Here is a 21,895-nt window from a genome sequence, read left to right as displayed (position 1 = left end):
TCCCCGCTGTACGCGCAAGCCGCGTTTAGCTGGCTCGGTGTGGTTCAGCGGCACGTGGCACTGAGGAATGCCAGGAAGCTGCTTTTCGAGGGAGGGAGGGATGGTGTGAGCACTAAAAACTATAGCTTATGGTCAATGGGAGAGCTTGGAGCGTGAGTTTGGCAGGGAGGAATAATATGGCCATAATGACTTTCTTCACTTCCTTTAGTGGAAAATGCCATAACCAGATTGTGCTGACACCGATGATAGAAAAACACTCCACCGAGTCTCTGCGTGAGCAGCTGCCTTACACACTGACCCTCATCTCCATGCCGGCAGCTACCGATGGCAAGAGGGGCTTCTCTGTGTCTGTTGAAGGTGGCTGCTCCAGCTACGCCACTGGTGTCCAGGTGAAAGAGTGAGTATGACCAGGCTGTGTGCGACGTTGGTGTCTGCGCGGAGGGAGCTGGTAAAAATTCTGCGGCACTGCCGCCCTGCCAGCTGCTTTAACTGCTTGAGGGGATCCATCTCGGCACAACAGGGATGTATGTTGGCCAACAGCCATTTGTGTTTGGTCTCCATTTTGCTCTTGTGACAACTTCAACTGATAACTTTACTTCTCAGCGCTGTCTCCTTTACTGAGCACAAAACATTTGGAGAATTGTAATGGACTAGCAATTTCTGCCATTGGGCAATGAAGAGCTCTCCCCAGACCAGCTCAAACCAACGTGCTTGGTCTAATGGTAGCTCCCTGTGTTGGTAGATTAGCATTGTTTTATTTCAAAATGCCAATATGAAGGGAAGCATCAGAGATCAAATATTTTTGATAATTTTGGCTAAACTGACTTCACACATACACAATAATTCCCATGTTTAGAGTTAACAGGATGCACATCAGCCCAGATGTCCGAAACGCCATCCACCCTGCAGATCGTATCCTGGAGATTAATGGAGCTCCTATTCGTACGTTACAGGTGGAGGAGGTGGGTAGAGTTCTGTTCTGAACCCTCCTTCTCATCTGCCTTCCTACAGCTTTTCTGTTTCTCGGCGCTGTTCTCCCACCCTACATACGGTGTGTGCACACCCATAGTACTCGTGCTGACAGTAGGAATAAACATGAAGACAAGCTTTGCCAGCCCTTCCAGCTGAAGAGGAAAATCTAACAGGTGGAAAGGCAATTGGGATGCAGTTCTGATTTTGTGTCATTCAGACATGGAGGAAGGTAATAAGAAAAGCGTAGGGCTGTGACATCTCAGAGGACAGGGAGGCTGTGAAGACTATTAGCGTATTGTTAGTGAAATCCACTGTTCTGATCCTTCTAGAGGCAACTGCTTAAAGACAAAAGCTCAGCAGGTCCTAGGGATGAGCTTCCTATTGCAAAAAAAGAAAAAATAATTTGATGTCTGTATTTACAAACAAATGCTTTATACAGATCTTAGGTGATGCTGCATGAGTGTAGTGACACCATCAGTACCTTCAAGGAAAGGACTGTCGGGCAGTGGTGGAGTCGCCATCTCTGGAGGGGCTGAACAGACACGTAGATGAGGTTCTTAAGGAAGTGGGTTAGAGATGGACTTGACAGGGCTGGGTTAATGGTTGGACTCAATAGTCTTAAAAGTCTTTTCTGACCAAAACGATTCTATGAATCTATGATTCACTACACAGGGATTTTATTTAGCGTTGGTGCTGAAGAGAATATGGGGAGCACAACAGCTTTTGCGAAGCTGGTTTTTGCAGCACTGTTCAGGGTGGAAGCCTATGCAGTTTTTGAACACTTCTCAGGATTTAAAAAAAAAAAAGGTGTTTGGTCACTTGTAACTGACAGAAAAGAACAGAAGAGGATTTGGATAGCATGAGGAACTTCTGTGTTGCTAGTTTGATTTGTCCAGTAGACATCTGCGGTGCACACAACTAAACCACAACTATGGAGTGATCTCACTGAACTCTCTACTCCGATTCCTGTGGGTTGTTCTGCTGTGTCTCCTCTGTCTGCTGTCATCCGTGTTCCTCTGCTCTGCTGCCATCCTCTGCTTTCGTTTGGTTTCAGGTGGAGGACTTGATTCGCAAGACAAGCCAGACGCTTCAGCTGCTGATAGAGCACGACCCCGTCTCGCAGCGCTTAGACAGGCTGCGTTTGGACTCCCGTCTGCCCACCCACATGAAGCCGCCCATTTCCCCACGCTCCCTCTCGTCACTGGACATCAAGGAGAATCTGGAAGGAACGCTGCGGCGGCGCTCGCTGAGGTAAAGGCTCAGAAGCGCTGCCTCTGACCTGCCTTGTCTGTGCCCTGCGATGGCAAGTGACTGCAGAGACAAGGCTTATCTCTGATACGAGCCTTGGTATAAACTGCTGGTGAAGCAGTGGAGAGCTTCACATCCTGTTATTGCCACGTCTCCATTCCCTTTCAGGACAGCAAGGTTTCCTTAATAAAAATAAGGAGCTCTACTTTTAACACAGAAAAGCTACTATGTTTTACAGTTAGAAGATGGAAAGGTTAGATTTTTGCTAGTCTTAAATGTCTGGGAAGTAACAGAATATAGCTGAGACCTAGGATTTGGGCAAAAACATGTCTTCCTAGGCCGGGTCACTCGTTTGCTCGTGTAGCCATTTGCCAGTTTTTTAATCTTTGTTTAGAGATAGCAAGAGCTGTGTCTTTACAGCTTCCTCCTCCTGTTCCCAGAGTTCCACCTCTGACAGACAGTGCAGGAGATGTGGTGGTGTTGGCGAGCTCTGACTTGGAAGCTGCTCTGGGTTTGTGAAGAGCTTCCATGGTGCTGGGAGAGCATCTGGCTTTTGAGATATAAAGAGCACTGAAGCACATCTAGAAACTCGTGCCTTAGGAGCTAATGATGGGATATGTTGGGCCAAAAGTTTTCTAGCAGCTTCCCTGATCTTCCTGTGTCTGCTTTGCTTTCTAGGCGAAGTAACAGCATTTCTAAGTCTCCTGGCCCCAGTTCTCCAAAGGAACCGCTTCTCCTGAGCCGTGACATCAGTCGCTCTGAATCCCTGCGTTCCTCCTCCAGCTGCTCCCAGCAAATCTTCCGGCCCTGTGACCTGATTCACGGCGAAGTTCTAGGAAAAGGATTTTTTGGACAAGCTATCAAGGTTAGGGAGGTCCCCAAACATTCATCCTTTACTTTGGTTACAGAAATGTCTGCCTGTTTCAGGATGCTTCACGACTGTCTCGGTGGCCTTTGCCCTGCTGATAGTGATCACTCTTGGAACTCACCTGGTTTGCTCAGTGAGATCCATTTCTCTAGTTCATTCCCTGACCCTGAGTGTCCCTGGCTGCATGTGGTTTTGACTGTGTCCCCTTTGAATGTCAATCTCGGCCATACACACTCACCTGAGTGAGGTTTAGAGCTCCAGCATCCCTGTGTCACAGCAACCACCTGGGCAAGGTGGGGAGAATGGGGAATGAGCTTCACTGTCTCTTACAAGCATCTTTCTTATGAAGAGGTGCATTCAACTCCCCAGTCCAGCATTTCTGACCACCCGTAGTGTGGCACGCTTGGGGTTTGCCAGGCTGAGGTAGCGACCACCTCTGAACCCCCAGCAGAGCCCAAATGGCTTGTCAATGTGGAGGCAGTGGTCAGGTCTTGCATGACGCTCACAATTAAGATCTCCATTAATAGCAGTTCTGCTCTCTTGTATTTAAGCTCTCCAGTCTTGACTGGGGGTGCTTCGGCAGCTCCTATCGTGGCATCCCTGGCAGCATCAGGGGGCAGCTGTCTCTGCCTTACCACGGTGCTGTGAGCTCCTCGGTACTCAGATTGCTGTTCACTACATTATGGGACTTCTCTCCTTCCACCTGTATAAACTTCAGCTGCCCAGCCACCATATTCATCTCATGCTTCCATGGGAGGTGGTGAGCCAGTACTACAAACCCAATGCTTTTGACCTATACTAATGAGCATATTTCTCTTCTTCTCTGCTCATAGAGAAATAACAGGTCCAGGTAAGCGGAACCTTTCCTCTGTCGCATGCTTTTGTCATCTGCGTCCCCACAGTTAATGGCACAAAGGCATTTCTTTTCTGCTCAAACTACCTGATAGCCATCCCGTTCTGGTGCATGCTCTGGGAGTTAAAATTGCCCCCTTGGAGTTTCATGATGACACTTGTTTCAGTTGTGCTGGTATGTCAGCTTAAGAATTCCACTTAGCCTTGTCTTGTCTTTGTCTCTTCACTCCCCTTTATCTTTGGGTATTAGATGTCCCTGGCTTTCATATCCCTGGCTGAAATGCGTAGTGTTCCCTGGCTCGCTATTTATATATGGATGCTTGATTTCAGACAGGAGCAGAAGAATGTTTTACTCTTGCTTCTTTTATGTTATTCCATGCATTCGTATTCCTCCTATATCAGCCTTGCTATGTCCCATGGTTCCAAACAGAACTAGTGTGCCTCACTGCTCACCAGAGTTCATAAGCTTCCTAAATACTATACGTGGGTCTTGTGTTCTGGGTTGCAGTTCTGGAGGTTTTCTGAAAGGCTTTTGATTTTAAAGGGTATGAGGCAAAAAAGTGGCAACTTCCTTGAGCTTCAGATGGAATGTTTTTGATGCCACAGTACTGTATCTAGTCAGAATAGCGCCCTTCTGTTCCTAGAGAGAAGGTGGTTGATTAGTTACCTGGAGATTACAGGGAGACTGAGCTGTTCAAGTTAAGCAACAGAAGGGGAGATTTCTGGGAAAACCTGCTCATCAGAATTTGGCCTCTTTTTACGCATTCACGAACCCCATGCAAGCAAGGGAAAGCTGGTTAAAAGGAACCTCTAGAACACAGCAAAATGCCAGGGACTAGTTGGAGGCAGGCAAACAGCTCTTGAGGAACTGGAAATGCTTTCCATACCAAGAGCCAGGAAATTTATGACCTGTTTATAGTGGATTTCTGCATGTTTGCCGCCATTCTGGGATGTTCCTTGCAGGTAGCGTGGTAAAACAACTGCTTCCTGCTTTATCTGAACAATCTGTACATCCCAGTTCTGCTTGCACATGAGTAAGTTTGATAAGCTCATCAGAAAGCAGCAGGCTTCTGAGTCCCCATAACATGTGGTAATGCAGATTTGGGTTGTTTGGTTTGGTTTTTGATGCATATGAGCATTGATCCTTTGCTGATACAGACTGTAGTTGTTAGGCTCTGTGTACAAAACGTGAGCATCATGCTAGGCAAGTGCTTTCTGTAAGGGAACCTGAGGCATTGATGCCTTCAGAGGCTTTGACAGCCGGTATGCACGCTCAGCCCTGCGCTGCGTAAACGGAGACTTCAGCTGTGGTTCTTGGGATGCTGTTGATCTCTTGGTATGTTCCTCTGTCAGCTTTAGGTAGTTTCTGTTTCATGCACAGATTCTTTGCTGAATTCTGAAAGGAGAAATTTTATGCAGTTTCCCACACATCCCTGGGCTCTGAATTGTCTCCCATCTATATTCCTCTCTGGATGGAGGGCAATGTTACCCTCTCTTTCAGAAGAGTTGCAAGAGCGTTGGAGCTGTGTGTTCTTGAACCTTGCCTGTAGTTGTGGTGTCTGTTTCCACCAGGTGACTCACAAAGCAACAGGAAAGGTGATGGTGATGAAGGAGCTGATTCGCTGTGACGAGGAAACACAGAAGACGTTCTTGACAGAGGTAGGAGCAAGATTTCAAAAAGCTTCTGAGCCAGTAGCGTGGTGGAACTCTCTTCCATCTTCTCCAGAGAGTGATCGTGCCAGCAACCTGGCAGGAATCGAGGCGCTGAGGAGGGAGATACCGCATGGGGAAAAGTGAACACGAGCTGAATGTTCGCTGCAGTGAAGTGTGACTCACACTGAACAATAGACATGGCTTCAGCTCCCAGTTCATCAATTTTTCAGTGATAAAAAGCAGCCTGAGTCTGAGGCAAATTGAGCTGTGCAATACAAAAAGGATTTATCCCTTGAGTCTTGTGCATAAATACAAATGATGAGGGCCAATATCTGTAAGATATTTAAGACTCCTACTGTATTTAAGCTAAACTATTTTCTTGGTGGCTGCCTACCATGTTTTTCAAAGTCAGATTTAGCTTAAAGGCAGCTCCCTAAACACCTGACACTGCCATTCTGGCCCCGACACATGCAGTACAGACCAGATAGCTGCCCTGGAGAGCTCCTGTCCCTTAAAATTTAGCCAAACTCAAGGGTGCTCTCCTTAAAGACTAAGATCAGGCTAATTGCACAGTGTAAAAATGAAGAGGCAATAGTTAATTGACTACCTTAAGGTTGGTGTTTGAGTGTATTCTGTGATCCCTGGAGTGCTTCTCACCAGAGCTGATCTGTCTGGACTTGTTCCATTCTCTTCTTTGGGGTGCGATGTCTCTGCTTCCCAGGTGAAAGTGATGCGCAGCCTGGATCACCCCAACGTGCTGAAGTTCATCGGTGTACTGTACAAGGACAAGAAGCTGAATCTCCTCACCGAGTACATTGAGGGGGGCACCCTGAAGGACTTCCTCCGCAATGCGGTGAGTATGGAAGCCTGGTAGACCTTTGTACTTGCTGTGGAATGAGGTTGACGGCGTGGTGTTGGTGGTACCAGCCTTATGGTGCTTGTTCCTAGTCTTCTCCTTTGGACCTGTGTGGAAAAGCTGCTTCTGAGCTGTGGGTGGCCTGAGGCAGGAAGCACCTTCTTCCTGGGGCTGTATCGTCTTTCTCTGACGGCTGCAAGAGTCCCTGTTGCAGAGGAATTGCAGTCACCAGCTGGCTGGTGAGCTAGTCCCTGACCTTTGAGGACTTGTCTTTCAGGACCCGTTTCCCTGGCAGCAGAAGGTCAGCTTTGCCAAAGGAATTGCCTCTGGAATGGTGAGTCAGACTGTCCCTTCGTCACGGAGCAAAGCTCCAGGGTCAGGGTTAGCTGCTTCAGCGGGGTGGTGCATGAGGGGTCCTGGGTGCTGCCCGACTTCCAGCAACTGGTTGTTGAGCTCTGTAAACGTGAAGGGATGTACTTGCCTAACACCAAGTTTTCCCTCTCTGTTCCAGGCTTACTTGCACTCCATGTGCATCATTCACAGAGACCTGAACTCCCACAATTGCCTGATCAAGTTGGTGAGCTACACCTCTGTTCCCCACAGCATGCTGCTCACCTCCTTGACATCATCCTCCCTTGGTTTTCTCCACATGATGTTCTCTCTCTTGTCAGGGAGGAACTGATTTCAGAGAATTTTTGGTGCTTCATGTTCTCATAGGCTTTCCCAGATTGATCTAGCTTTCCCTGTTTCTTCATTCTGTTCTCTTATCCCTTTTCCTGGGGTAGCATCTCCTATTAACAATCACATTACGAGAGTTAGTACAGCTCTCTTCCTTATCTCAGCTATGAAATGTTCTTTACAGCTGCTTCTGTTCTTTTAGCCACTTGATGACTGTATTGGCACTCAGGATTCACACAAGTGCGCAGATGTGTGCACATGGGTGTATTCTCTCTTTTTTAAATGCTAGGTCACAAGAGTTTTATGTAGCTTCATTCTTTCAAGCCTTGCCCTTGTTCCCTTGGCTGGAATATGACATGAGCATGTAGGCTTCAAACGACCCAGGATGAAAGTCGATAAGTTAATTCTCAGCCAGATAGAATAGGAAGGTCTGAAAGGAAAGGTCCAGATTTGCCATGGCCAGTGTAGCCCAATTGATGGGCATTATTGTTAGTGACCACACAGGAAATAAGACAATCAAGAGAGGAAATTATGAGTTGGGATTGTGAATTGGGTGTCTTACACCTGTCCAGACAGGTTGCTGTGCTCACCTGGCTGCAGGAAACCCTGATAGTTGCTTGTACAGTATAGCTGATAGTGATCACAAATTGCAGCCTTTTTGCCCCTGAAGGGAGCTGAGAGGAATCGGTGGCTTGTACTAAATCTAAATCCCTTGTGTAGGATAAGACGGTGGTGGTGGCCGACTTTGGTCTGTCTCGGCTGATCGTGGAGGAAAGAAAAAAGCCCACTTTGGAGAAGCCGTCTGCCAAGAAACGAACCCTACGCAAGAGTGACAGGAAGAAGCGCTACACGGTGGTTGGCAACCCGTACTGGATGGCCCCGGAGATGCTGAACGGTAAGATAGTGACACCAGGGTGCAGGTAAGGAGACAGCCTGTGACAAGGGGTAGGGATGACAGGATTACTGAAAGCTGCTGGGCCCTAGTAACAATCAAACCTATTAGAGCATGTGGTTTTAGACCTGCTAAGACGCAAGCTTATTTATACACACAGGTACCCCAGCTGCACTCCCCTGGCAGTACCTGACCTGATAAGCCTTTGTACCAGCTGGGGTAATGTTTCTGGCATGACAGCAGGATTCTTCAGCAGGATGACAGACCTAAACTTGCTATCATTCACATAACAGGGGAGACAAAAGAGTCCTGAAATAAGACTGATCTTGAGATCAATTTCTGTTACAGCCTTATGCTTTGTAACTGCCCCTGGAGACAGGGAATCGTTGAACTCCAGGGTGAGGTTTATGTGTGCTGTTGCGTAGATCCAGGGAGAAGCCATCTGCTGCCAGGTTTGCTGAAGCCTCGGGATTGCAGTGGGAGTTGGCCACATGCAGGGAAATCTGGATTTTGGCATGCAGCCCTCAGTTGCATTAAGGATGAACTATGTCCCTTAAGGGAAAAACTGCCCCTGCAGGAGGTGAGGTGAGAGTGAAATACAAGGGATACAGTTTCCTCTCAACGAGCAGGTCTGTCTGAGCAGGCTGGGCAGTCTGGCTGGCTATGATGTCAGTATTGTCCAACGTAGCCCCCCAGGGAAGGGAGGACTTGTCTCTTCTTCCCCGACTCAACTCTTCTCCATGTTGCTTTCTCGTGTGCTGTTCTGTGTGCCTTCTCTCAAGGCCCTACTGCAGTCTGAGGCTGCTTCTCAGAGCCTGTCTCAGACCTGGCATTTGTCTAGAGAACAGCAAGCATGTAGACTGACATCATCTCCGAAAGCAAGGCTGTTTACCAGATATTGGCTTGCGAGGGGCGTGTCTGTAAGCTGACAATGGCGTGCTGGAGCCAGTCTGCTTTCCCAGATCCAAAGTGCTGCTAGTGTGTAATTTATTACCTCTGCAGTCACTGCAGCAGGAACTGGGCACTCGCTGGCTGCTGGGGAAGCTGAACGCTGACTTGGTGCATTATAGAGATGCACCGAAACAGCTGTCAGTGGAAATGGGCAGAAGCCATCCATAGTTATCCTTAGTATTTCCTCAGACCTCTGATACACAAGGCTTCCCTGTGTTATCCTTTAATTCCCCAGGAGAAGAAAGAAGTGGGGTTAAAATATGTGATGGCAGGGTATAGGAAGATGCAGTTGGTATATGTTATCTTGAGACAACTGCCCCTACTCAGACTTAAGTCTCCTGTTATAGAGCCCTCCCAGGAATAGGTTTAGTTAAGCTTTGTACTGGCAGCTCCTGGAATATCTGGATGAGGAACTGTCTCTCACAGAGCTGAATGTCTTATGTCTCCTGCAGGACAGAGCTACGATGAGACAGTGGACATCTTTTCGTTTGGGATTGTTCTCTGTGAGGTAAGACCAGGACATTACATGGCGTCTTCAATGGACTTCTTTCCCATCGTCATCTCCTTACACACGTTGTATCAGCCAGTTCTCTGTGTCTGAGTGTGCAGTCTGTGACCTAACAGCAGTGAATTAGGCTGGGAGTACAAGATTACCCAGTCCCTGTTCCTCAGGCAAGATAACTGTCTTGTAACTTTTTGTCCTGAAAAAAAAATACAGAGGTTCCTCCTGGATGGACAGAAGTTGTAAAAATGTCCATTAAGTTCTGATTGAGCTCTGGTGTCCATTTGAAAGTAGGCCTGTTCCCCAGAACTGTGATCCTTCTTTCTTTTTCTACCGCCTCATTAAACTTGCTGTTTAATCTCAGTAAATTCAGGGCCTCCGCTGTGGATGGCACTTCACTTCAAACAAGGGGAAACTGAAACCACTTTGCAGGTTGATTAATGAAGCTCGCACCCTGAAGTCTGTTCGCTTAGTTTATCTCTGAGCCAATGCAGAGTCTTACATCAGGCTTTTCTGTCTGCAGAGCAAAGAGCGCCACTCCAAAGCTGCAAGGTATTTTTAGTTTAAAAGGTGTGTAAGACAGTGGAAATACCGATGAGAGGTGAGGTGTTAATGTGTACGGATAACACAGCAGTTATGGGAACACAGGGGAGACCAGTACGGTCTCATATTCAGTGTTTGGATGGAGACAAAGAAAATATCTGTGCATAAATCTTTGTGGCCTCATCTGGAGCTCTGTTTACACTGGACCCTCCGCTCAGAGAATGTTGTGGTTGTGAGTGATAGATGTAGGAACTTGAAAAATCTGTATGCGGGATTGAAACAATTGTTTAATCTAGAAAAAAGACAAATAAAGAGGTAGTAGGATATGAACTTTTTCCTTGTCGCCAAAATAAAGATGCTAAAAAAAGAAGTTACACACTCAAACAGATAACAAAATAACCCTGCCAAAGTACATAATGGGCGTTCCACTGTCTAGCTACAGGATGTGGTTGTCCTGCTGAGTTATTGGCACAGAAAAGCCCGGGTGGTTATAAATAACACCCTTTTTGTGATACCCGATGAGGCTTTAAACCTAATACTCTTCCCCATGTGAGATTGTGTATCGACATTGACCTTGTCTGAGTCCAGCTCACCCCACAGCTCTCTACTGCGGGTTTCGTCCCTCTCATTACACTTTGAGTCCCCTGGTGCTGGAGGGGCTGGGTGGTGAGTGCCGGGCAGGGCTGCCCCCTGTTCCACCCAGCCCTTTCCTCTCGCCTGCAGCCTCCCGGGCTTCGGTTAGGTTGTTCTTCCCTCCACCCTCTGGCTGTGGGTGGGGTTGAATCTGCCAGTAGCAGAGCAACTGGGAATTTGTGGTGCTGTTGCCTTCACAGCATTGTTTAGGACAGATGTTTGCTGGTGGTGTGGTAAGGTTGTGTGGGAGGGAAGAGGTGATGCGGGCTGCATTGATTACCTGCGATCAGGAGGGGCAGCAGCATCCCCGGCAGCACACAGCACAGTAGCTGATGCAGCAGCGAGATACTGTTGAGCTTTCTGCGAAGTGCACACCGTCCTGCATCTTCTAGCAGAGAAACCCTGGGGAGAACGAGAAGGTGTCTGTTGTTCCTTCACAACAGCGGCCACAGTGCCAGGTCTTGAAAAAGTTTCATGTGAATTTTGTCTTTATGCAGTGCCTTGCCCATTCCCTTGTGCAATTAGCCCCGTTGGAAAGGAGGAACAGGGTTTCTGCTCTTTCCCTTTCATTTTGAAGGAGCATCTGCCCAGTGCTGAAGTTCACTGTTAACATTCTGGAACTGTTGCTGTACTTAAGTGCTCCTCTCATTTTTCTCTAGATCATAGGTCAAGTTTATGCTGACCCGGACTGTCTCCCACGCACACTGGATTTTGGCCTTAATGTCAAGCTGTTCTGGGAGAAGTTTGTTCCTGCTGACTGTCCTCCAGCCTTTTTCCCTCTGGCTGCTATTTGCTGCAGACTGGAACCAGAAAGCAGGTAGGTTTGGGGTCTGGAGGACTTCTCTTTGTAAGCCTGGAGGATGTGTCTGTATGCCCTTAGTGGAAGGATTGCTCTGCACAGAGGGTGGAAGAGAGCTTGTGGGAATGCTCAAAAGTTTCCATGTGAGGAGAGACTAAAGACTCGTCAGCTTGGGAGAGACACCACTCTATATGGTAGAGATCTCTGAAACAGAGAGGGTGAAGGGGTGATTGTTCAGGGTTTCTCATGTACAAAAAGCACCTTGCCAGCAGCTCCAAAATGTGAATAGTTTGTTTGGTTTCAGTTGTGAAACCTGTAGCTTCAGAACAGTGGTGATGCAAAGTGAGTTCCAAAGAGCCAAACCTCTCTGGTCTGGCTGTAAAAACAGCTCAGGCAGACGGGATCTTCACAATCTTTGAAGCTCACATTTCCTCATTGCTCTTCTAGGCCCCCTTTTTCCAAGCTGGAAGATTCCTTTGAAGCTCTCTCTCTCTACCTGGGGGAACTTGCCATCCCCCTTCCATCTGAGCTGGAGGAGCTGGACCACAACGTGAGTGTGCAGTACGGACTGAACCGTGACAAGCTACCTGAGAACACAACCTAGTCAGCTCATCCCACTGCCTGCACCTCTTCCATGGGAGCTGAGATGGGTGATCGGGAGGGAGGCGCACTTCAGCCACTTCCAGGGCATTAACAGGGCACCACGCTGTGCGTTTGCTGCATTGCCTCTCTCTCCCCACCCAGCACTCTTGGACATCCTGATTCACTGTGGATTTCTGGCATGTTTTGGAAGCAAAATGTTTCCTGCCAACTGCACCTGGGAAAGCTGCTCAACACTATTTTTCTGGCTTGAGAAATGTTTCTCTGGCCTTTTCAGGCTTCTTTACTGTGGTGCCTTAGAACTTGGCTGCAAGCTGTGAAGCCACCCTGGCTCATCTGCCAGGGAGGGAATTGCTGTAGGAGACTCTGGGCAAGGACCAGCACTTCTGGAACTGCTTCTCCCACTGACTACCCTGCTCAGAAAGCTGGGGGAACGGGACATCCGCAAAAGGCCCCACCAGGACAGCGTGTGTGTGTGTATGTTTGTGCATTTGTTTTCCAAAACAACCCACTGAGATTTTTGGCCTCCAATGTGCATCAGGGGAGGGAAGGAAAAGCCCCAGGAACTGGGCAGCTCTCTTGAAACACCTTGTCTGTGGGGAAGCATGTATGAATTTTTGTTTTGGTTTGGTTTTGTGGGTTTTTTCCTCCGCTTCTGAATACCTCCAGCAGCCTGCCTAGAAACACTAAGACAGCTCTGATGGTGAACAACACAGGCAGTAAATGAGCCACTTGAGCATCTTCAGACCTTGAGCCCACACGGCGAGTTTGCCTGCCCAAGAACCTTAATCTAGGTGAGAGTATTTGAACCTGAGTGGGTAGAACTGCACTAGATGCTGGCTGTGGACATCCCTGGAGAACTGCAGCTGCTTGAGCTCTCAGCCTGTGGACGTGAGGTGACAAAAAGGGTGGAAGATCGTGCTCTTCAGAAAGCTGAAGGTTTGAAGTGGCTCAGACTTCATACATGGACAACGGCAAAGTGGGACATGCCCAAGGTTATTTAAAGGATGGACTTGTCATGAACTGAAAAGTGCTGGAGAATGTCCCATCCTCCCAAGGGTGGCAGCTGCAGAACTAGTAATTCAGTTGCCATTACCTCATCCCTTCCTGCAGGCTTTGCAAGTTGCTCCCTTTGAAGGTCCTTCTTGCAGCTGCTGCTGTAGCACCTGATTCTCCAAGCAGAAACTTTCCTCAGGGTCATTCCCTGCTTTTGGGGAGAAAAAGGGCTTGGAGTCACTGCGGGGCAGGTGAGGGTGTATTTTCTTCCAGCACTTCTTCCTCCCTGGGTGGGAGAAGGAAGAAGGCTACAGCTGTAGTAGCTTGTGTGGCTGGCAGAACTGAACAAAAAGCTGGCTCAAGTCCTGCTCTGAAGTGTCACAAACATCTTGGTTTAACTGGATTTTTAGTGTGCTCCATTCTCCTCCGCCTCCCTTCCATATTGAACAGTGGGGAATGGGTGTCAGTCTTTGCTGTTACTTTGATTTCCTCCCCCTACCCATGAGTTTAAAGTATTATGTAAAATAACACGGGACCAGCCATCGCCTGACAAAGGTGTGTGTAGGGGGTGGTTTTAGTCTGTGTAGTGGTGTTTTAGAAACACTGGGGAGTCAGTGGAGGAGCCTCTCTGAACTGGGTCCAGTGGATTCAGGACTGTTAATAGATTTGCCCTTTCTTTCCCCCTCCCAGGCTGGTTTGTGAGGGGACCCCTGAAGGGGAGAGTCCTGGGTGATGTGTAACTGGGGTTGATGAACTGTGATTTGCACAGCTCCATGTTCTAACTAAATTAAAGAGCAGTAAATGTATGCTATGAAAACAAGACGTTGTTGTCGCAGTGTTACATAAAGCAGGAAGCGGTAACTTTCTCAGGTTTCTATTGTCACAAAATGGCAACATCAAAACTGCACAGATGAGGTATCATCTGAAACTCCCTTTCTTGAGCCAAAGGACTCTGCCACATTTATAGAACTACAGAGACACAGAGCAAGTGCTCTATAGTACTATTTACCTGGCGTGATGGAAAGGGAGGAAGTTGTCACGTTCTGGTGATCACTGGATTTTTTTAAGAGGAGACAGGAGTCAGAAGAACATGGAACTTCTCTCAATTTTCCTTCTCTGACCCAGGGATAAAAATACAGCCTGTTCTTGGAAACCGCTTATTCTGAAATATGTAGTTCAAGTGGCATTTGTTAAGGCAACAACTGAACAAAAATGCTATGTCAGTGCCTCCTGCAACCTGCTGTGCTCTGTGTCCATCCCGCTTCCCAAAGCAAGGCCCCGAGGGAGCACCAAAGCAGAACCGACGTGTGTCGGGACAGGCGGGGGCTGCACCGGCGAGCATCCTCCCATGGACCGGCCCAGCTGCCCCTCAGGGACAGCGTCCCAGTCCCAAACTGCCCGCGGGCAGCCTGGAAAGAAGCTCCGTGCCCCTTGTGGGGAGCAGAGGCACGGCTGGTAGGGATTTACCTTTGGGCCTGGCAAACTGAAGCGGCATCTTCCCTTCTCCTCAGTTCACAGTCTGCAACAAGCAACAGGACGCTGCTCTGGCAGGAGGAATGTACAGAAAGGCACAGTCCACACAGGTCTACACAGCATTTTTCTTTTAAGCTTTAATGCAAGGTAGCACAATCTGCACCTTCTCATAATGAGGTATTTAAAACATTTTACAAAGAAATGGTATTCAAAGGTATTTAAAAATAAAACATTTCCCTTTTCTGAATCAAACATTAATACTAAAAACCCTGCTGCCAAGTGCTGCTCCCTGTTAGGCCCACAGCTATAAAGCAGATGGCTAGAAAACTTACTTGAATGGCTTGAATCCCCTGAGGTGGGGATGGATGTTTCCCTGAAGTAGCCTTGCCCTGGTGCCGTTTGGGAGACACTGCAGCAACCATCCCTTCCAAACCCCCGAAACGCTAATAGAAGTTGTTACAAAACCTCTGTAATAGGGCCGGGCTCTGTAAGCAAGTAGTCTCGCTGCGCAAGCTGAGTGTGCGTGAAGGAGGCTGGGCCAGGAGCCGGGCCCTAACTTTGGGATCTTGTAAGAGCAGCTGCCTTGTCCTGCCCTTAGAGCAAGAGCTGCTGCATCATGGCCAGGGTGACCTGCACAGCTGGCCTGGCCACTCTGTCCAGAGCTGGCTCTGTGCAAAGCCAAGGGAATTCAGAAGAGGATGTGATCAGTGCTCAACCCGCTATAGGCAGCTGAAGGGCAGTTTGTTTCCTTCACTCCACAACCGCTGGCCTTTGGTCTCCTCATGGGTATAAGCGAGCAGGAGGCACTGACCTCCTGGACGCCTACAACCGTGGCCGTGCCTGCAGCACCACAGGGGAATGGAGATGTGGCCTCAGTCCTGGAAGACCTGGATTTGTCGAGAGCTGCAGAAGAGCTTTTCCAAATTGACCCTGGGGCTAAACATACTGCTCCTGGCCAAAGCCATCCCTCAAATAAACTTCCTTGGAAAAAAAACTAATCCAGTAGCAGGATTCTGGACAGCATCTCCAACCCTCAGCCACCAAAGCAAAAACACAGGAACTATAATCAGAGTGTAATTATCTAGCTAAGTCTGACGTGAAGCTCCCCTCAGTCCCTGCAGTACTGCTCCCTCCTGGGATCCAGGCTGAAACGTAAGTAACAGTGCACACCGTTAAATAGGAAAGGAACAGAAAAGAGGAAGCCAAGACCACGTTCCAGGCTATGGGATCTGTGGCCAGTTGTGAGCCTGGCCCAACATCTCCCCCAGCTCACTGGCATGCCACCGAGACAGGTGGGAGGAAGCAGCAGGATCCACCACACCAGTCCCCAGTCAGCCATGTGCCAAACGGTGCCCTCAAACAGATCGTGATGAACAGCCTGTTGCTCCGTCCTTCTGCATCACCTTCGTCTGGCTTTCATCAAAAACAAAACAAAATAGAAAGGAACACACACAACCCCTGCACTCACAGTGGGAAGCTGGAGGCTCTGCTCAGGCTGTATCGCTCCTGCCCGAGCTGCTCAGGCACCAGGAGTGCCCGCCTGCCCCATGAGCGGGCCACTGCCATCGCGGGCGTCCTCCACGGGCGTCTGGTTGGTGTGCACCACGATGGTGTTCTCATCTACAAGCTCGCAGGCAGGATTGCTGAACGCCGAGAGTGGCAGTGTGATGCGCTGCATTTCACGCTCATAAACCTTCTGTTCATGCTTTTCCTTCAGGTCTTTCCCCCTAGATTAAAAGAAAAAAAAAATATATATAGATATGTATATGCTTAGGATGAACACCACTGCTTGGAGGCAGAGTCTCAGAACAGGTGATATAGTAGAAAATGAGAGTCTTTAAGAAACAGACTTTTCAGCTACACACAAAGGGCCAGAAACACCCCCTGCTGTAAAGCAGAGGACCCTATGTGAGCATCTCTGAAAAACAAACAGCCAAGTGATGCCTGTCCCTCCCTCGCAAACTGTCTTATTCACTGACATTGCTACAGCTAAACGATGACTGTAAAGCCAGGCTTCTCCAAGCCGCAGAGCTGACCAATGTTCGCTTGTAGTCCCACAGCACTGCCTGGTGCAGGCCCAGGGGAGCAGGGAGACGGCGCAGGGCCCGCTGGTGCGGGAAAGAGCTTCCTCATGTGCCTCATCTGACAGAGACAAATACCGGAGGTGGTGACAGATTCTGCCTCTTGTTGCAGCAAAGCAAACTGCGTTGCAAATTAAGCTGTTCATGAAAGCATTAAAGCATTAAAGCCTGCTTCAGAGCTGGCCCTGCCTTCTGCCACTGCAGCTAGCAGGTTTATACCACAACCAGCTCCTCGAACTACCTCGCTCTTCAGGTGTTGCTAAGGGAGGCAACACCGCTGTAATTTGTACTGAAGAGGAACTGCCTTGTGTTAAAAATGGATGGCATTAATAGCGTGTTGTCTCCAGAAAAGCAACATGTACCAAAAGCTACTAAACCCATTAAAGGTTTCTCACCACACCTACCCAGACCTGCCAGCTCGCACATGCCATTTCAAGAGCAAGGCAAGAAGAGAGAGGCAGCAAAGCTGCACTGCAGCCCTGCTGTGAGCTCTCCGGGATCGAAGCAGCAAAGCTGCGTTTGGACAACGCTCAACACTGGTCTATTGCGTCTTCCTGCCGAAGGGGGGGTGAGGTGGGACAGGCACCACTCGCTGCTCCCGGGCTCGTGATCGCGCCGGGCAGAGCTGCTGGGCTTTCCTGTCAGCACAGAAGCGCGTTGGCTGCTCTTCAAAGCTGCCTCCGAGCTGCAGCAGCGGCTGCCGCTCCTGCCAGCGCAAAGACGGCGTTCTCTGAAGTGACACCTCAAATCGCATTCCTCGACAAGCGGCGCTCTGTGTTTTGCCCCTTATGTAACAATTCCTCCCTCTGTTTTTTTTTTCCGTCAGCATTCATTATAAACAATTACATAAGGACATGTCCCAGCTTGGGAAAGGGCTCCTTCTGCTTGGTTGTGTCAGACTGCTGTCAAACAGCCAAAACACAGAACAAACCCTCCCAGAGGAGGGAGCCTGGGCCTTCACTTGCTGCAGCGACATTCTCTGCTATTTGTCAACCAAGCTGCTTGCTATTACCACCAACCTCAAACGCTGCTGAGCTACCGAAGCATTTCTGTCCAACACAGTCTAGTGGCTGAACAAATCCTAACTTCAGTGTGAATCAAAACTGACCTTCAAGTATGCAGGAGCTTTGGTAAAATGAACTTCGACAAAAAAAAAGTGCTACTTGATATTCAGCTTCATAGGATACAAGGCACAAGTGGCAAAGACTTTGCCAATTGTTTTTCTGCTAAAGCTAGCTAGACTAGAGAAACCGGGAACAGGTGACCTGCTAGAAGGATTGTTTTCTTTCTCATCACAAAAGAAACTTCCTGTGAGGGCACGTGGGATCTGCTCTCTCCAGCTCTTATGTGAAATTCATGCATCTGGGAAAGCCACATCAAAGCATGCGTGCCCACATGCACAAAACCAAAAAATAAAGAGGCAGTTTGAGACTTTAAATGGGACAGAATACCACACTGATGGGTGAAATGGAGAAGAACGGGATTGACTCTTAAATAGCTCTTTCCTCAGTGTGACAAGTGAAACTCTTGCACAACATACCATATCAAATCACATGCTTCTATCTGCCTTTTCATTAGGATCTGTCGGTTCTGCAGGTGCTCAGACATTCCTGCTCTATATATGTTGATTTATGCCTACACCAGCTTTTAGACAAAGGAGAAGAGCCACTAACCTCTTATAGATGTATCCCAGGACAATGCCAGCTCCGATGGTAATGATTATCACCATCATGATCAGCCCCAGCACATACCCTGCGAAGAGAGAAAGTAAAGAGACAAAATTAGAGGCAGTAGACCAGCTATTTCGGAGCCTCAAGACAAATCCATCCTGCCAGAATTACAGGATCCATCACACAATCCTGGGTTTATACCTAGTGTCCCCAAGTCCTTCTTTTCTTTGGAGTTCATCTGTACTCTCTGACTGATGCCAATGACAGGCTGCACAGCGGCTGCCTCGCTCCGGGAGGGCAAGCTGTCAGCCGGTTCAAACACCTGGTCGACCTCCTGAGAAGTATTAGCTGCTGCTGTAGGGACTGGGGCTGTGGCAGTGGTGGCATCTGTGGCATCTGTTGAAAAAAGATATATAAAATACAAAGCATGGATGAGTACTGCAAAACAACACGTGCCTTGTGAGTGGGACAGATCTAGATTGGTATCACCGCACCGCCTTCAAAATACACTGACGAGCGCTTGTTCCCTCTTAGGTTGTTGCCAGAAATTCTGCAGGCACACAAGAAATGTGCTCTGCCCCACACTTTCCTCTGACCTGAGCCTAACTAAGAGTGCAAGGCACCAGCACAGACAGGACAGGAGTCAGACAGTAAAGCGAAACGCAGGCTCAAGGCATGAATCCAGGGGATGCACACTGACTTCATTTAGTGTATAGATCGAAATACAGGCTGCAGCTTCAATCACGCTGAACAGGCAGGAATAAGATTATGAGGATCTCCATCCCAAATCTCCCAGGAGCCTATTTATCTCTCTTGTGCCTCAATCTTCCTGACACAGGAAGGTTTGATGGCAGGAGACTCCAGCTGGTGTGAAAACAACCTGGGGACATTCTTCTTACCCAGCTCCTTTTTGCAGCCATGTGGCCAACTCCTTTAGCAGGATGGACAGGCTAAGCCGAGCAGCACTCCGGGCAGCACAGCCACTGACTATGGAAGTACAGCAAGTTCCTCCTCAGCCAGAGCCCAAACAAAGGTGCATAAGGATGGACGCTCATAGCACAGACTCCTTCCCAGCCCTGTGGGGTTTCTATCAACAGCATGAAAGATTTTCAAGGTAGCTCCTTCTTTCATGACACAGTTCAAATGGAAGCTGTAGTGCAGTAAAAGTTACAATAGTGGAAAGCAGGTACCTACTACCTGCCCAGAACAAAAAAACTCCTACTTTTGGCAGTGCTATGGACAGTATGCATCCACACCTGAAAACTCTCCAGCTGAATCTCACCCCACAGCTGGCAATAACTCCACATGGCTTTTCTATCTGCAGCCATTTTGAGTCCCCAGTGGAATGTGAAATGGAAGCACAGAAGAGGAGGTAAAGATAGGAAATGAAGGTCTGTGCACTGCACTGTGACTTTACATAGGGCCAGCCAGAGAAGCTGAACTAAGGGGAGCTGCAGGACATGACTACAGTAAAAAGGTGCCCACTCTGAGACACAAAAATAGCCAAACCCCTTAAACATGCAAATGGTGCATTGGCTGATCGGTCAGGTAACTCTCCTGATCCAAAAGCTGCAGGACTGTTTCAATTAAAGGGTCTTGACAGCAAAACCTTTGTTTTGCTTCATTTTTAGGGAAAAGCAGGCAAAAAAACAAGCAAAGTGAAGAGGCGGGTGTATGTGTGTGGGAAAGTGTTTACATGCATGGCCAGCAATCCCGAGGGACAGCGGAGTGCGTAAATCTTGAGGGGCTCAGAAATAAGTAAACAGCTCAAAAAAACCCAAGTGGCTACTTTGGCCTCAGTCGACACTGACATCTCCTCTCCCTAAAATGGGCTTCGGCTACAGTTGTCTTCACAAACTGCTTCCCACCCTGACTACCCAGGAGCAATCCAGTGTTTGGGGTTTTCCATTTCTTACAGTCCTCCCTTCAGTTCTCATTTTCTCCAAGTTCTTTCCCCCCACCTGTACCCAAATTCACTCTAGCACTCCTTTAGCAGCAGGACACTCGTTTAGACAGCAATAACATGCCCCACAGGAATGGTCTACCAACACCTCTGCGGTTCGTAGATGCCCAGATCTCAGCCTTGCGCAACACAGCCAAAGAGCCCTATAGTGACCAGTGACGCGGGGGGAGGGCAAGGCTTTGCACAGACCTTTTCTGGCACTCATGGAAAAGCTCAAGGGGCGGAGCACGGCACAGCTGGGAGGCAGATGTGCACCCACAGGGGTGGAGGGAAGCCCCGGGTACACTCTGTTCCTGGGGGAGGGCTGCGGGTGCTGCCAGGGCCGGGGTTGTTTGTGCGCACGGGGACCCCACCCTGGTGACAAACCCGGCCCCCAGCGGCAGGAGGCCGGCCGGGAGAGCGATGACCCGGGGAGGGCAGGAGGAGAAGGGGAGCGGCTGGGGCAGCTCCTACCTGAGCACGGGGCGATGTCGCAGGGTCTCCGCTCGGGATCCCCAGCGGCGCCTCGGATGTAGCACCAGGGAGCGGCGGCGCCGTCCGGGTTTCTGCAACTGTTGTGGTCCTCGGCGACTGTCGGAGGGTACCGGGCGGTCAGTGCGGGGAGCGCCGCGGCCCCAGCGCCCCGCTCACCCGATATCACCCGCGCCGACCCCCCCCAGACCCCCGCTGCCCCCTCGGCCCCCGGACCCACCTGCCGGGAGCGCGGCGCCGGGGCCGCTCCGCACCGCCAGCCAGTTGAGGCACGGGGCGCCGCCGGAGGCCACTCGCCGGTTCCCGCGGTAGGACGCGCCGTTGCCGCGGAGGCACTCTGCGGAGAGACGAGGCCAGGCCATAAGGGCGGGCCGGGCAGCCCCCGCCGCCCCCGCGGGCGTGGGGCCGGCTCCCCTCACCCTCCCCAGGGGGTCTCCCCGCTTCGGGCCACCCTTTGTCCCCCAGCACAAAGCCGGGTCCCCCGGGGCGGCACTCACCCTCGGCGCCGCGGGCAGCCGCCAGCAGCAGCGAGCCCAGCAGCACGGCGCCCAGCGCCGCCGCCCGCCGCGGGCCCCCGCGCAGCATCCTCGGCCCGGGCTGCGAGGAGCCACCGCCAGCCCGGCCGCGCAGCTCGGCTCCGCTCGGCGCCGCGGCGAGACCTGCCCCGGCTCTTCCCTCCCCGGTAAACAACCGCCGGGCTGCGCTCCCCCCCCCGCCCCGCAGCCGGGTCCTAACGCTGCCGCTGCCCGCCCCCGGGCGGCTCCCGGCCCCGCGGGGAGCACCGGGAGGGGAAGGGGCGGCCTCCGCGGGGCAGAGATCGGGGCAGCGGCTGCTGCTCTGCCGTGTCCGCAGGGGATCCCCGCCCCAGAGCCCCGGGACCGGCGCAGCGCTGGGTGTTCGGTACCGCGGGGGCTGTTTGGCTCGGGAGGAACGCGGGGACGCGTTCCCGAAACGCGGCTCCGCACCCCTGTCCTGTCCCCTACAGCCGCGGGCAGTTCTTGGGCCAGAAGAGGAGACTCTCGATACGGAACTAGGCTGGAAACGCTGGCTGTGGCAGGGAAAAAGTTCATCTTCAGAGACCCGAAATTCCAATCTCCTCTAGAGAACGACCACAAAGGACTCAATTCTCCTGCTCTGATTCTCCCTTTGGGTTCCCGTAGACTTACAGAGAGAGACCATGCACAGGGGGCACTC

The 21,895-nt window shown here is 50.2% G+C and overlaps 2 protein-coding genes across 7 annotated transcripts in view; one reads left to right on the top strand and one right to left on the bottom strand.

Moving 5' to 3' along the window:
• Nucleotides 1-13,863, top strand: part of LIMK2 (LIM domain kinase 2) — a 33,514-nt gene extending 19,651 nt beyond the window's left edge. For all 6 annotated transcript variants that reach the window (XM_065033221.1, XM_065033219.1, XM_065033218.1 and 3 more), the window contains 12 exons: nt 209-397; nt 857-962; nt 2,027-2,223; nt 2,899-3,085; nt 5,513-5,599; nt 6,315-6,446; nt 6,727-6,783; nt 6,961-7,026; nt 7,848-8,022; nt 9,423-9,478; nt 11,308-11,465; nt 11,895-13,863. In XM_065033221.1, the coding sequence (XP_064889293.1) occupies nt 209-397; nt 857-962; nt 2,027-2,223; nt 2,899-3,085; nt 5,513-5,599; nt 6,315-6,446; nt 6,727-6,783; nt 6,961-7,026; nt 7,848-8,022; nt 9,423-9,478; nt 11,308-11,465; nt 11,895-12,051 (1,567 nt within the window). In that variant the 3' untranslated portion in view covers nt 12,052-13,863. The remainder of the gene's footprint in view (nt 1-208; nt 398-856; nt 963-2,026; nt 2,224-2,898; nt 3,086-5,512; nt 5,600-6,314; nt 6,447-6,726; nt 6,784-6,960; nt 7,027-7,847; nt 8,023-9,422; nt 9,479-11,307; nt 11,466-11,894) is intronic.
• Nucleotides 13,864-14,629: 766 nt separating this feature from the next.
• PIK3IP1 (phosphoinositide-3-kinase interacting protein 1) lies at nt 14,630-21,437 on the bottom strand. Its single transcript, XM_065033249.1, has 6 exons — nt 21,199-21,437; nt 20,922-21,038; nt 20,684-20,800; nt 18,469-18,663; nt 18,271-18,349; nt 14,630-16,243 (listed from the first exon to the last, which is right to left on the bottom strand). Exons 1-6 carry the CDS (start codon nt 21,284-21,286, stop codon nt 16,036-16,038), a joined length of 804 nt encoding a protein of 267 aa, XP_064889321.1. The 5' UTR covers nt 21,287-21,437; the 3' UTR covers nt 14,630-16,035.
• Nucleotides 21,438-21,895: the final 458 nt, after the last annotated feature.

The sequence above is a fragment of the Columba livia genome, chromosome 17, assembly GCF_036013475.1.
Source record: "Columba livia isolate bColLiv1 breed racing homer chromosome 17, bColLiv1.pat.W.v2, whole genome shotgun sequence".
NCBI lineage: Eukaryota > Metazoa > Chordata > Aves > Columbiformes > Columbidae > Columba > Columba livia.
This window is presented reverse-complemented; position numbering and strand designations above follow the sequence as displayed.

Coding starts and splice junctions, on each gene's coding strand:
- PIK3IP1 (XM_065033249.1), bottom strand. CDS start 21,286: ATGCTGCGCGGGGGCCCGCGGCGGGCGGCGGCGCTGGGCGCCGTGCTG. Junction 20,801..20,921: donor CGGCGCCGCGCTCCCGGCAG/GTGGGTCCGGGG, acceptor ACCCTCCGACAG/TCGCCGAGGACCACAACAGT. Junction 18,350..18,468: donor GAAGGACTTGGGGACACTAG/GTATAAACCCAG, acceptor CTCTCTTCGCAG/GGTATGTGCTGGGGCTGATC.